This window comes from Triturus cristatus, chromosome 2_1 (genome assembly GCF_964204655.1).
Source record: "Triturus cristatus chromosome 2_1, aTriCri1.1, whole genome shotgun sequence".
NCBI lineage: Eukaryota > Metazoa > Chordata > Amphibia > Caudata > Salamandridae > Triturus > Triturus cristatus.
The window spans coordinates 496,195,611-496,211,162 of record NC_140581.1 but is presented as its reverse complement, the minus strand read 5'-3'; the positions used below and the strand labels follow the sequence as shown (position 1 = coordinate 496,211,162).

Below are 15,552 nucleotides of genomic sequence, written 5' to 3'. Positions count from 1 at the left end.
AGTATGTTTTTTTTTATCTGCAAATTATGCAGAACATAAAAGGCAATTTCATTGTGAATAATTAATGGCCGCACTTTTGAATTCATATAATCAAGATCTGTAAAATGTTATGCTGGAGGATGAAAACTAAGCTGGAAAAAATGCACAAGTGTGCCAGATGTTCTACAGCTGTAAGTGTAAGGTGAGGGTGGCATATGGGTCTTCCAAGTGAAGATGCAGAAATGTGGCTGTGGGCAATGTAGTGGACACCCTCAAAGCTGTAACTTTGTGGGTACTAACAAACATTCCCAATATTGTTTCCACTCTACTTACACATCTAACTGTAGTCTTGAAAATGGCTGATGTGTCTGTAGAAATGTGGTTGTCATTTTTGGGAAACGGCCAAATATTTTGTTGGTGTTCCAAATACAAAAATGGGCAGGTGAAACATACAAATACACATTTCGACATTCATATTCTTTGGAGTTGTCTGCACTTCAGGTCACCTACAGAGGTAAATGTGGGCAGTAACAAAATGGTTGAAAATCTATAAAGCACACACATTTTTATGTATATTCTTGGCAAATTTTCTGATTACCCAAACTGGTTTTCTAATTTTGTCCTTAGAGAGGAAATCGGTTCTGTAGGGTGCAGGAAATCTACGTTAAAATTTTGGCTTCACCGCTTGACACTTTGCGTGATATTGGGAAAATCTCTCAATACAGCACTTCCCATATCTGTCAATTTATAAACCGTATAGTAATATTTACATCCCATTTTTAGGTTCCTGAAGGATTTGGTACTCGTTATTGTAGCCTCAATGGAGGGTGTGGCTGTCTCTTAAACTGTTTAAAGGACCGCATGAAAACATTATAGATTTGGGATTGGAATGATGTCAATGTTTTAAGAGAACAAATATCTGTCCTCCTGTATTTTAAATAGGCCTGGATATAATTTCCTTTACCTCCAAGTAATTGGAGTAATTTCGCGTTACTCGTTTATGCAGAATGTAACACAGAATTACTGATAATAACGCGATTACCCCTGCTCATGTAATTCAAATCATTTGGGTGGACAAATCTCACAACGAGAGCACATTTAGTGTACGCAAGCGGCCGCTCGCTATTCATTCATGTTCTGCTGCAGTAAGCAATATTTCTTAACACAAAGTGCATAGTTGTGTACATTCTTCATGTAAGAGTGCATTTTGCACTAAGAAAATATCACTAAATGCAGAGAGTAAATAGGGATAAAATCCTGCCCCAAGAACACATTTAGCGAGTACGAGCGGCTGATTGCTATTCGAGTTCTGTTGCATTTTGTGCTATTTCTTATCACAAAAGGCCTCCTTTTGTCTATTTTGGATGCGAGGGGGCATTTTTGCCCTACAAAATAGCTCTAAACACAGAATTACACTTCTCACATAATTACACTGAATCTCGTGGAATTCGCCAGTAATTCTGCTTGATTATGCTAAATAGAATTACGCGTTTTATGCCCACCCCTAGTTTTATCTATACCACCGTTTATTTATAATAAATAAAATGTGCACTCCGTGTTCTTAGTCCCTACCAAAGGAGGTTAAGCTTGTTGTAGGCTTCAATCTCTTCCCAGGTTGAATCAATATTTTCTTTATACTATGCCGATATATTGGTTTGACCACATACCGCTGGCGGTTTTACAGCAACGATGAAATTCAGCCAACATCAGGGTTTTGTAATTATTCCAGAACCTTTACATCAGGTAACAAATTAATTAAAAAAGGGTGACTGCTGTCTTGGCAACTCGAAATCCTCTAATATGTAGCTATACTTTGTTTAAAGAAATCTGTGTGGAAGGATACTGTCCAAAGACCTAGATGCATTTTTTGATACCGTCATTAAAAATAATTGCATTGTCTATACTGAAAATGGAATCTGTTCTGTGAGATTTGTGGCAATTGTTTTATTTCAGAAGCTGACACAAAGAAATGGTAATTGGACAAGAAGAGTGTTCATGAAATATGAAAGACCTACTTGAAACATAGAACTCTTGATGTGAAAAGTGCTCATTAGAGGGCCTGATAAAGGGTACATGTCATGTAATGCACTCAAATAGTCTTCCACAATCCATGTTTGATGTAGAAAGGCTCTGATGCGGCCATTATCACATGAAGGAACCGTCTCGGGGCAGAAACATGGCTCGACTTCACTACATGGCGTGTTTTAATACCTACCTTTGTAGCACATAAAACCCAAGCTACTCTGATAAGAGAAACTACCAGCGTGATAAGAGTTCTTAAAAAACACACAGTACTAGGGCAGTGCATTTCCTTTGCATGTATGTAATTGTAAAAGGGAAACAAGACTGACAGTTTCTTGCCCCTCAATCAACTTTCCCAGAGCACAGTTATTTATTCTTTCTTTCTTAACCTGGGAGGTAGTGGGTGACGTCATGTCCATTTGATCTTATGTGACTGTCAACCCCCCAACATCCAGTCGGATGCACATTATTTTCTTTTATGGGTGAATACTTCGTGTCCCTCTATCGATCTGTCTTAGCGCCAACTGGGTTTTGGATCACTCTCTTGTTTCTTGTATCCGCGATGCCTGGCCTGTGAGGGCGGCTCCCGCCTGGTTCCACGTGCCCAGCCTGGTGCCGCTCTCTGTTCAAACTTCTAATCCTACACGTCTATATGCTGCCCTTGCCAGTTTTCGTCCTCCTCCATTTTTAGGTTGTGTGTACCTTTCAGGTCAAGTCTACAACACAGCGCACACTGCTGGTTGTGATAGATCTCTTGTGAGCCTTGAGTGGACGTACAGCCCACGTATTGTTTAACATTAATTATCTTTATTTTCACTCTCGCTTGCATGCTTCTTACTCAATGCCCTGCCTTCCTCTTCATGTGTCTGTCCCTCCCTTGGAGGATAGCCACTTTACGATCCTTTTGATTGGCTGACTTGTATCCTTCCACTGCCCACACGTAAGAAACGTTTTTAAATTCCAGCTCTACCTTCAACAGCACTAGAGCATCTGCTGATAGTCCAGGACTCTGCAGTCTGGTTTATCTGACTAGTCTCAGGTATCCAGAAAGAATCTCCAGCGCTAACTCTGAGAGCGCTCTACTAACATATCAAGCACAGTCGAAAGCCCTGGTCTTTGTGTGAACATAGGATACATGTGGTATGTTATGTGAATTTGTAGAGCATGGCTAGCCACCCGTGAGAGTATCCAGGCGCTGAGTAGAGCAGGCCTGAGAGGGAGGAGTAAAATTCCCGATTCCCATGCTGCCCTACAAGATTACACAATTCTAATGAAATACTATCAGATGTATCATTTGCTTCCGTCACCAGCTGTTTTTAATGTTCCTCACCACTGGTTTTCTCTGGTATCCTTAGCACTTAAGATAAGCCCGACTGCAGTACGCTTTCCAGCATGGGTCGGGACGCGAGCCTGCAATGATACTGGCTGTATCTTCCTTTCCTAGAGTCCCACCCAGGGCATTCAGTGGCTATGAGGGCAGCTCAGAGTCACTGGCTTGAAACCATGTGCATTGGCGCTGTTACAAATGGCAACTTGTAATAGAACTTTTTCTGTGAAAACACAGCTACCCCAGTTGACCCACATCATGCCCATCAATTTGTTTCAAGGAAATTTTAAGATAGCAACCAAGACTTTAAAAGTACTGGGCGATTGGCAAGCAGGCTATTAATGTTACCTTTGAAACATATTTTTAAAAATCTTTAAAACGTTAGCAGCAAGAAGAGTTATTTGTAAAATTACTAAATTATTAAAATGAGATGGGTCTAAGGAAGCCAGCTGATGTTCAGAGGAAATATTGGCGAGGTGTTTTGCATCTGGACAAAATGACCTCCAAGCCCAAAGTTGCATCACTGTGTGTATTATACAATGTATGTCGGTTGATCTATTTATATAGTGCAAACCTGGCTGTGAAGCACTGAAGCGCTGAACAAGGATGAGAGCCCCAGGTTTCTATTCAAGATCACTGAGGAGGGAGGTTACTGATGCGCTCCTCTTGGGTTCCTGGAAGAGAGCGGCCTTCCTGGATCTCAGGAGAGTTGGAGCAGTTCTGATGTCAGTTGGGATGCTGTTCCATACCTTGGGAGCAGAAACAGAACAGGGCTTGCCTTCAGTTTTTTTCTTTCTTGCCCATTTTCATCTCCAGTCTGGTGATGTCCTGACCAGGGTCGGATTGGTAAGGAGGGCACTCGGGCAATGGCCGAGGAGCCGGTATCCGAGTTCCAGCTGAAGGCTGTTTTTTTGGGCAGCCTAAGGGGCCGATTTGGGCACTGTCTGTGGTGTCAGATGCTGCCAGCGGCCCAGTGGGTGCCCGAGTGGCCTTTCTGGGGGCAGATGGGCGTCCATTAAATCTGTTTTACCAGCGGGGCAGAGGTGTCACTCCCTTTCTCTCGCTGGGCTGGCCTATTAATGTATGCATATTGAGCAGGGGTAGGGGCCTGAGCAGAAGTGGCATTACTTGTTTTCAGGTGTGTTTCACCAGCGTGAACTAATCAGTGCATTTTTTTTAATCTAAGTGAAGTTAAGAAAAGATGCCTCTGTCAGAGACCCCCTCACCCCCCCACTTTCTTTTCATAAAACTCAGCTGAAGCAGTGTTTTGCGGAAAGGCAATATGCAAATGCGGGCCACTTTTTTTAGGTCTCGCCTGACCCAGCGCATGCGCTGGTCTGGCGAGACATTTTGAGAGGGCTCCAAAAAGTGCTACCAGGCCAGCCTAGAGCTACAGTGCATGTGCGCGGGTGCGCGCGTCGCGCTTGACCGCGATTACTTTTACTTTCGCGGCCGCTTGGGATAGCCAATAGGTCTCGCTTTTGGGACCTTATAAGTATTTAGTTATGCAACTGTTGCATGGCTAAACACTTATAAGGTCCCAAAGGCGAGACCTATTTGCTATGCCAATGCTTGTTTTTAGTGTGCCCAGGCCTCTTTTTTATCCCAATCCAACCCTGGTCCTGACCCCTGGTCTGGAGCTGCCCAGCTGTGGATGTTAGATACTAGGCCAGGATTTTTGGGGTGTCATTTCTGACAGCCTTGAAGAGGATGCAGCTGGTCTCGTAGATAATGCTGGCAAAGAGGGGGCGCCAAGGTAGTCCTGTGGAAGTGAGGTAAACAGCTTGTCTTTGTTGAGAGGTTCTTAGCCAACTCTGTTTCAATGTATAATTATCACTTCTGTTTTAAGGCTGCTAATGAATCCAAATGTGACTGATTTCTGCATGTTTTGTTTTGTAGGAATCCGCACTTGGGACACAAACCTGATTGAATGTAATCTCGATCAAGAACTCAAGCTGTTTGTATCTCGCCACTCAGCTCGATTTTCTCCTGATGTTCGAGGTAAGAGATTTTTTCTGCTTCTAAAGTTGTCAGACAAAGAGATGCTCCATAAGTAATAATGCGGACCAGAGAGTGGAGGAGGGGGGTTTGCGCTTGTTTTAATGCTGTGACTCAAAGAAGTTAGGCAAAATTCTATCGGGTTTGGAATGTGAAGAGACCCGATGTCTACTGGTGACTATTGTGGAAGCTTTTAGCCACATTTTGCCTTCTGGTGTGGCAAAGAAAATAAAATGTCTAGTGCTGAATCTACAAAATGTTTATCCAGCCCAGTGTCTAAGAATGAAAAGTTCAACTTGTAACAGCATTTCTGGGTCAGCGGATCCTCATTGCAGCTTTGAGACTTTTAAAAGCTGAGGGATCTGACCTCCAACCTCCCCAGGATGCTGCTGGCTTCTGTTTCCAGCACTCTGCTTCAGTGCTCCAGGGACCCTAGACAGGAATGGATGCCAGATGATTCAGTAGAGCTCACCGTGATGAATTAAGCATTGATTTTAGTGAATGTGGTCATTGATCTCCAAGACGTAAAAGGCATGCAATGGCTTGTAAGGAATGAGGAACTCAACGTGAGGTTCTCACGCTATTCTCCAAGGCGGCTCACCACCTAACAATGCGCTCGCTCATAGGGAATGCTAGAGCCCTGCACCACTTGAACGTTGTCGGCAGCCATCCTCAGCAGGGCGCCTTTCACACCCAACCCCTTCACAAACGCTTTCTTCTGCCTCTCTTCTATATATATATATTTTTTTTAACAGATTTTATTGGGTTTTTAGATGCATACAATACACTCAGCAGTATTAACACGTTTGAGTACAGCTTGTGAGACCTCAGTATAGTATACAGCCAAATCTGTGCCAATGATTACAAAAAAACAACAACAAAAAACAGTCAACCAAACAGTCCCACCTCCCGCCCCTCCAACTCCCCCCACCCCTGCGGGTCATTCCCAAATGACAGTCCAGTTGGCATATGGGAAAAGGATCAGGGTATGCCTCCTAATAACTGGGATCGGGGCTAGGGGCGCCCCTCTGCCATGGACCACATCTGCGTGGTTTGTGTGTGTCATAAAGAGTGGTATCTGGGACCGAACCATTAACCATGGGACTTTCAAATCATCTCGGGGATTCTACAAGGGAACCCGCTCGTGAGTCCGACTCCGGGTTGGCCAAGTCGTCCACTAGCATACCCCAGGCTCTGGCTTTGTCCATGTTCCCTACGCCCCTCTGAGCCTCCCTCAAGAGTATCCTGCCCTCGCTACTCGCCCATTCGAGCAGTTCTGTCTTCTATACTTCACGTTGTGGACCACCCGCTGCCTTCCAGTTCTGCCTCTCTTCTATCATGTGCTCACCTGGGCAGGACTAGAAAATCTTTTTTACTACCCTTTGATCGTCCTTTCCTCCTCTGGTTGGTTCGCCCTCTTGTTCACTATAAACTGCTATTTTATTTATTTATTTATAAAGTTTTATATAGCGCGAACATGACCCACGGGGGTATCAGAGCGCTTTACAGTACATAATTCTCACAAGTTATATATACAGTCGGAAATCGCATGTAATACAAAAGTGGTAGACATTGGTGTTTTGATATAATTGGTGGCAGATAGGCAACAAGGTGTTAAATATTTAGAATGTTAATTTGTTCATTAGAAATAATTTTTCCTCTTTTTTGAAGGTGGTAAAAGAGGGGATTCTACGTATATCTGGTGGAAGGTTGTTCCAGATGGTACCAATGGTACCTCTCTTTTGATACTCGCCGTGGTGTACCTCCCTGTGGAATACTTCTCCGGGGCACCTCCTGCCTGTGGAGTACGTCTCTGTGTTGTAGGTCCCGGAGCAGTACCTCTCTATTGACTTCTTTCAGTAGAGTAGCCCAGTTGCGACACTCGTAATGGAATGTCCCTATGGAATACCGCACAAGGAGTTCCCTTCCGTGGCGTACCCCACGCAGAACACCTTCCTATGGAGTATCTTCCTGCCCAGTGCCTCTCTGGTGCCTGCAGTCAGCATTCAAAGACGCTCAGCACAAATACATGTATTGACTTATAAAAATAATGCACTCCTATCTAGACCAACAGCATATCTTGCCAAGAAGAGTAATCAGCATCGAAAACAAAAATTGTATGATTATATCAAAGTTTGCGCTATTTGCATAGAGGACAAGAGGTCTGAATTATTGTAATGCAAGATAATGAAACCCTTTGCTCTGGTGACGCAGACAGCTCTCTCAGAAGGCGCACATCCGTACAAAATGGCGGAGCATTTATACACGCGCAGGTCCTGGCAGACATGTGAAAGTCATGAAAATTCCCACTTAAAACATTTTAACACAGCCCCGAAGTTTCCCGACTGGAAGGGCCGGGGCAGGTAGAAAGATTGCCTAACTTTTGCAAACTTTGAAGTTTGGCAGATTTTTGTTTTCGGGTCAGCTACATTAGTGACGAAGCACACTCGTTTCCCACGTGCAAAGGGTAAAGCTATTCATGCACATAGCATGATCCGGATTCTTGACCCGTTTGTGCACCCAAGTTCATCCCAGGTGACCAAAAAATAGAATTGGCGAGCGCAAAACCTCACTCCAGTTTCACGGACCTGAGTATTATGGCAAACAGAATGTGCCCGCAGAGAAATTCTACCAGTACACTGAAATTTCCCTGTGAGCAAATTTGCAACAAGGATCGGGGTTGTGGGTTTTCCTGGGTGGAATTTCTGTGTGAGTAAACCAGCAACACAGGCCAGTGAAGTAAGCGCTTTGCGTAATTTACGTGTGAGTAAATTTGCAACGAAGGGTGAGGTTGAAGGTGTTTTGGTTGGATTCACTAACAAAAGCTGGAGAACACCCACAAACTCTCACATTTGTGAGTATGGATCAGCAAAGACTCTTACATTTACTCCTATTAATGGCTCAAGTGCATATGTTTTCAAGGTGGGAGTGACGAGGGATCGTGGATCACTACCAACATTGATGGAGTTCTAGGTCAAGGGGTTCCTATGTGGATACATATTGTTCCCAACTATGAAAAAGGAAAACGAAATTAAAGTGCAAACACACTTCACTGTGCCATTTACCTATATGGAGACGTCCACCATGCTATATTTCTGGATGCCGAAATGGTTATGCGTGTTAGTGAACACTCCTGGGAATCTGTGACTATCCCTGATCTCCTGGCTTAATCCTAGCTTTTTTGTGAATTACTGAAGAGTCAGAAACTTCCTCCAGGTGCACACATAAACCTTACGGAGCACATTTCGGACATTATTTGAATTGGGCTGCATACGATGTGCTTGGATATTGAGCCTTTATCACTGCCAGTGCGCAAGGATTTCTATACTGGTGTCGATGGCAATGGGAAACCACATCATTTGATATGCAGGTGAATTCTAAAATTAAAAATAGTCATTCGATGATTGAATTTGGCAAAATATTAAAATAGGCCTAACAATTTCAAATACTAAAGTTTTGAATCCACAAGGAAAGGAGGAGGGCAAATGATATCACAACAAGAGACTAGAAGTTTAATTAAAACATCTGCTTTTTCTAAACCCGGAGATATAGTACTTTCACCCTTAGTTAAAGTGGGGTGTGCTTGAAACTGCTGGAATCCTGGAGTAAGCAGTCTGTACATAGCTGCAACAAGCATAAATAAATCGTGCACTTAAATTTAGGAGTGAAAAATGCACATTTAAATTATAACCACTAACAGACATGTATGAAAACCTCAACTTCATGCCTCAATTAGAAGAGCAGGAGAGGGCTTATGAAACACCAGGCGTAGCTATCCAGTCACACCCTACCCAGCCCTGGGATGCCGGACCACACTTCAGCCACCCCGAATCGTGGGAGGAACACTGTAGAAAGACCTTGTACATCAGTAGAGATGCGCATGGTCGTTATACCATCGGCCAATATGGATTTATTGATCAGCGCGTCCGCAGATGATCGAATCAGGCTAGCTTACCTACTACATGACTCCCAAGCCTTCTGAATAAAGAGCACCCAAAGTCGCGGTCCATTGTGGGTGCAGAGAGCTTGTACCCACTGCCTCTTGTGATCAGGGAATGTCTCCATGTGATACTGGGTTGCTCGTCTATTTGATGAAGTAGGTCAGTGGCAGATCTGGTACAAGTTGGGACCCACTTATGCCTTGTAGGTGAGCAGCTTTCAAGCCAATGAGACGCTTGTCTAAATATACTTTAGAGGAAATACTGCCTTACGAGCCCCCCAAGGCCTGTCACACTGCACCCCAGTTTGTAACACTTCTTTCAATACTGGAGGGCCGAGGTGATAAAAACAACGTCTGCAGATACCAAGCGTGTCCCACAGGATGCCTTGACAACTTGGGTGGTAGTTCATGCAAAGGACCCAGGAATAAGCAAGCACTCTCAGACTCCAGAACCATGAACCACCTATTTATTCACTTGTTACAGTGCTGACCACCCTGCACCGGAAACTCAAGCCCAGAGAGCGGGAAACAAATAGATGAGGGAAAGATTAGCGTAGACAAGGTGCAACTATGTCGCTTCACCGTAGGGAAGGATCTCACCACCTCATCATACCTCCTTTGCAGTCTTGTCACAGGTAAACACTTTGCAGTGTGGTATATTATATATGCATGGAACCTATTTTCAAAGCCTATTTTGATCTATGTGATACATGCAGAGAGCTCAGAGGTTTGGGATCTTGTTCTGTTCTTATTAGTGCCCTGAAGATGCCTCCAGAATGTCTGAGCACTATACAACTCAATAATAAACAAGATATTAGTACAAAAATAAATATGAAAAGAGCATTTAAAGATAATTTTACCTATTGTAAATCGGTCAGATGTATACTTTCCAAATAGTAAGGTGCATTTGACCTTACAAATGGCTCTAAAGTGTAACACTTTAAAGCAAAGAGAATGTAGGTTTTCTAGGTGCCTATAAAAATGTACTTTTTCAACAAGTTAAACAGATGTTTGCTGTTGAATCTTTTAATGCTAAGGAATAAGATTCCTACAGATAAAGTACAACAGATGTTCTTTGTAGAATATGTTCATGCTAAGGAGTAAGATTCCTACAAATGAAGTAAAACAGATGTTCTTTGTTGAATGTGATAGGTTTCCTTAGAGTGAGAGATGGCTCACAGAACTGTGTTTCCTGCCCCTTTAGATAGATATGCTGATCGCTCTGTTTCATACCTTTTCTTCCTCTTAAACCAGTATTCCACAATCCCCGATCTACTCACTTCTCTTAACCTTTTAAGAATGATCAAATGGTGGGCCTTATGAAACGCAGTGAAGACATCAAGCAGCATGAATTCAGCTATTCGTCCTGCTCAAAGAGAGCGCGAAGTTCATCCACAACGAAGGCCAGGAAGGTTTCTGTGTCTTCCCGAAAGCAAATCTAGCCGCAAAGGGTGCAGTAACTCTTCCTTTCCAAGAAACATAGATAGCATAACACTCAAAGCCCATCACAATCTGGCCCTAAATACATAGCAAATAGGATCAAGCTGTCAGGAGTCAGAGGGGATTCTAAGAGTGCTAAATCCCTCATGCTTGAAACACCCAGATTCTAAATGTAATGGCGCAATGGCTGTCTCTTAAGCTTGCTCCAGATTGGGTTTTTTCATTAGGAACGTGATCATTCCTGACTTCCAGGCAGCCCCAGAAAGGGATAGGATGTATATCAGTGGTGGTGTGTGCAATGGCCATCTGTGCTTCACTGAGGACAAGGGTCAGCAGGAGAACCAGTTTTGAGAGAGGGCAAGAGACCCAAAAGGTTCTTGCCATGAGTGGGGCTAAATGGAGACCACTGGGCTTTTAACAGAGATTTTAGCAGCTACTTTTGAAATATTGATGTGACATGTGAGTGTGAGTTTTGATCAGGTCCCCACTAGACATGTACAAAACTGTCCAAAAACTCCAATAAAGAGCAATTCAGTAAAAAGCTTAGCAAAAGTACCAGAACCTTTAAGCATTAACTGCGGTCAGAACTTCTGTAATGTTTTAGCTAGGTTCTTCCAGGGAAAAGTAGAAGTTATGTTTAATATATTTACCAACTTTAGTTTTAATAACACAGTGGAACAAACAACTCTTGAAATGTTTCCTTATAACAAAGGTCTGGAGACCTTTTCTCCCCTCTGAATATAGAACAGGTTCATAAGCTGGTATCAACAACTAACTCAGGCTCTCCTTTAGACCCCTGTCCTCCTAAAATAGTGCACTCTGCCCCAGGAATGTATAAGTGCACATCAGACTGATGTATTCAATGAAATCATCAAAACAGATCATTTTCCAGACAACTGGAAGATGGTCTCCATACTTCCGCTACTAAAAATATCCAATCTGGATCCACAGGTGCCTAATAGTTATAGACCTATTTCTAGACTGCCATTTCCTGCAAAGGTTCTAGGTAAAGCACTTAATGCTCAATTAGCTACCTTTATAAAAGCCGATGGAATATTGGATTCAACTCAATTTGGATTTAGAGAAGCACACAGCATGGAAACTGCTCTGATTATGGCCTCCGAAGAATTAAGATCTATTCTAGACTTGCGATGTGCCGCAGGGTTCATCGTTGAGCCTTACTCTTTTTAATATATATGTAGCACTGCTGGCCAAGCTTTTCAGGTCCTTTGGTTTTTCAGTCGTCTCATATGCAGACGACACACAGTTAATCGTTTCGGTGTCCAGCAATGTAAAAGAAGCAGCAGAACAATTCAACAAGTGCATAACTCAGATTAATAAATGGATGAAGACTAATTGCTTAAAGTTTAACTCCGGAAAAACAGAGGTCCTCCTAATGGGCAAGGACACTGCCTTTTAGTCATCTAGTTTGTGGCCGATCGAGTTAGGATCCCTTCCGTCGCCGGTGAAAAAGGTGAGGAATTTAGGGATTATTTTTGATAACAGACTAACTTTTAAAGATCAGGTCAATGCCCTAACTTCAGCAATGTTCTTTATCGTAAAGATGATTAAGAAGATACGCCCCTTTATTCCATTTGCTCTGCAAAAAACTGTTGTGGCTGCATTGGCTCTGTCCAAATTGGACTATGGTAATGCACTATATCCAAACATACAATAAGGGCTCCTGCAGAAACTCTACATGCTACAAAATGCAGCGGCGCGATTGCTTCTGGGCATTCCAAGGTATCAATCGGCGTTGCGGGTCTTAACCAAATTGCATTGGCTTTCAGTCGCCAAAAGGATTACATTAAAATCCTCATGCCTAACTTACAAGGCATTGCACGAGGTCGGTCCAGATTACTTTAAAAATTAATTCTTCTGTTCTACTCCAGCAAGAAATCTTTGATTTTCTGTTGCTGGGTAGTCCCCAGAACTAAGAGAGTACACTTGAGATGTATCTTAGGAACAGAAAAATTCTGCAACATGCTACCCTTAAATTTAAAAAACAGCCCCAACGTAATCTCTTTTAGGAAATCATTGAAAACCTGGCTTTTTGATAACTAGCTGCAGTACACCTTTATCTAGTATCATTTTTTTTTTTAAAGCAGCGCCAAGAAGCCTCAGAGGATTCGAGCGCTATAGAAAACCAAAAATTAAATAAAAAAGAATACCTGGTGCCCGATTACAGATAGGAGGCACTTTCTCTGTTTGCGCCACGATGCACCTTAAAACAGGTGCGCCGGACTCCAACAGAAACAGTGCACCCTACTACATTGAATGCGCTGCCCCCAGGGCCGCTGCAAACTCGTTCTGCCCTTGGGGCATTTAAGCGATAAACAGAGCGGCTTTGAAGCAGCCGCTCTGTGTTTCACTGTGCAAGTGGCAACCCACTTGCACTTTTAAGGGGGATTAGAGATCACCATGCAGGCAGGTGCAGTGAGTATTGCACCTGTCTACAAGGGGATTTCTGGGGGTCCATAGGACCCCCTTCACCCCCTCCCAAGGGCTGCCATCTGGGGGCGCACTGACAGGTTCTTTGCCTCTGCGCCAGCATCTATAATACGGCACAGGCGCAGAGGCAAAGTGATTCCCTCATGACCCCATGGGAATGAGAGAACACCCTCTGGTGATAGCGCTGGCACTGTATGTGCACCAGCACTCTCTGTATTACAGAAAGGTCCGCGCAAGCGTCTGTGGCCCCTTCTGTAATGCCACAGTGCCCCGAGGGCACGCAAAGCAGGTGCAAACGCCCATTGCACCCCTGGGACACTTTGTATAATATGGCCCCAGATTGTTTTCAGCCTTGTTGGACCCCTTTATTGAGGGGCAGCTTGAATCTTGTAGTCAGGGCCGGACTGGGAACCAAAACCGTCCCTGGCAGAGTGCTCGGCCGCCCCCCCGGTGTGTTGGGGTGCGCCAAGCTGTTTGCCACAGCCGATTTTGTTACAGCAGCTGATATTGCAGCTAAGCTGTAAAAACGGCCCTGTTACAAAATCGGCCCCAAGGGGCCCAAAACAGGCCCCCAACCCTGGCAGCCCACCGGGGAAATGCCCGATGCCCGCTACGGCCAGTCCGGCCCTGCTTGTAGTACAGTGAACATAGATCCCATGTCTAGGCAAGCTGCTGCTACTTAATATATCTCACACAGGGGGAAAAAATAGTCTTAACCACAATTAATTACATCTGGCTGCATAATGTTGCATCTTTTTTTCCCATTGCCCCACAGCAGATAGAGACCAACCTTATGCAAATCAGAGTCCGTCACAACTTTGGGCTGAGCCAGCTCCAACCCGTATTGGCTCTCTTGCCTATATTATTTGCATTGTGCCACTTTTGTTTTTCTCGTTTCCTTTTACTTTCAGAATTAAAGATGTTATTGTTGCACTCAGTTCCTCAATAAAATTATCAATAAAGTCTTAAATTGTTAGCAAAGAACTAAGTGAGCATTCGAAGCCAGACAAAGCTGGCATGGGGGATGCTGTACAGGCCACCAGTGTATGTGCTTATTTCTACCGATATCCCTTGTCTTCTAAACTCTGTACATTTCCGCCTGCCATGCATTAACTGACTGATGGGCGAGATCTGATTTGCAGTCCATTAGCAGGGACGTCTAGACATTTGTTCCAATCCATAATATATCTCCCGCTGCACTGACTGAGTTGTAATTGGGTTAGATCTTTCTTTTGTGGCTGTATAAATTATCTTAATAATTAGATAGCGCTTTTTTTTCATGAGAGTCCCTTATGAATAAGAAGCATGCCTCTTTGTTCCTCCGTCTTCCTGCGACTGGTGTCTCTGTCGGCCATTGCTCAGCATAAATGGCCTATGCTAATGAGGGAGCGGGGACACATCATGGCTGCCTGTACGAGGAATTCGGCTTGGAGGTGGCATGAAAGATGGCACGCGCAGCTAGACTGTTTACGTTTAGTTCGGCCGCGCCATCTTGGTGACAAGCGGAAATACATGTCGTTCTCCTGCCTGCTCACAATATCCAAGAAACGGAGGTGGCGTCCACAAATGGCTGACAGGTCCTACTGGGAAATGAACTCATGGCTAATTAGACAGGGTTGCCAAAGCAACGACGGCCTGGTAACCAAAGTTATTACCCTTGAGCCGTGGTTCCGTTCTTTGCCCTCACGCTGGAATGACATCCTTATATCGGCGCATTTGTCACCTGTTAACAAAAAGAGTTAAACCTAACAACAGACGACGACAGCAACAAGCGCCTACGAGCGACAGCGCGGAATTGAGACGGAACGCCTCGGGGTGTCTGGGGGATTCAGCAGCCTAATTATGGGGTGCAGTGTGCATTGAGCTGGCAGTTCAAGCACTGGGCATGTAGGATTAAGTAATGGGCATGTGGATATTTTATGTTCATATGTTTGTGAGTAATCTGTTTTTGAAAATGACTATTCTGGGTTTAAGTAAAAGGATTCAATTTTCTAGTACCGTGTACACATTTTTTGGCTTTGCTTGGGTTTTATACAAATCCACATAGAGATTATAATCTATACAACTGAAAACTGGGTGCCAGCACCAAGCCCCTCACTTTCTAATTCACCACCCCACTCCCCAGAACAACGCTGCCACTACAACCCCTCTGTAGTTCTACTGCTTCCCCCTCCCTACGCTACCTTCTTGTCGATCATCACTGAGAGGACTAGTTTCAGGATTTAGGGCCTGATTTCAGTGGCAGTTCTTCAATGGCGGAGGAGTGTCGCCCCCCAATGCCTCAAAATGGTAGGAAACGAAAAAGAAAATGATAATAAACACTTTTTATTTTCGTACATTTTTTTATTTTTTATTTTGTCCCGTGACCACCCCCTGTCCCCCCCGCCCGCCTCAC

At 43.9% G+C, this 15,552-nt stretch overlaps 1 protein-coding gene across 1 annotated transcript in view; it reads left to right on the top strand.

Annotated features, from left to right (window-relative positions):
• Positions 1–15,552, top strand: part of MAP1B (microtubule associated protein 1B) — a 440,549-nt gene that overhangs the window by 79,575 nt on the left and 345,422 nt on the right. The window contains exon 2 of the mRNA XM_085632354.1: positions 5,228–5,329. Coding sequence (XP_085488480.1) covers positions 5,228–5,329 — 102 coding nt within the window. The remainder of the gene's footprint in view (positions 1–5,227; positions 5,330–15,552) is intronic.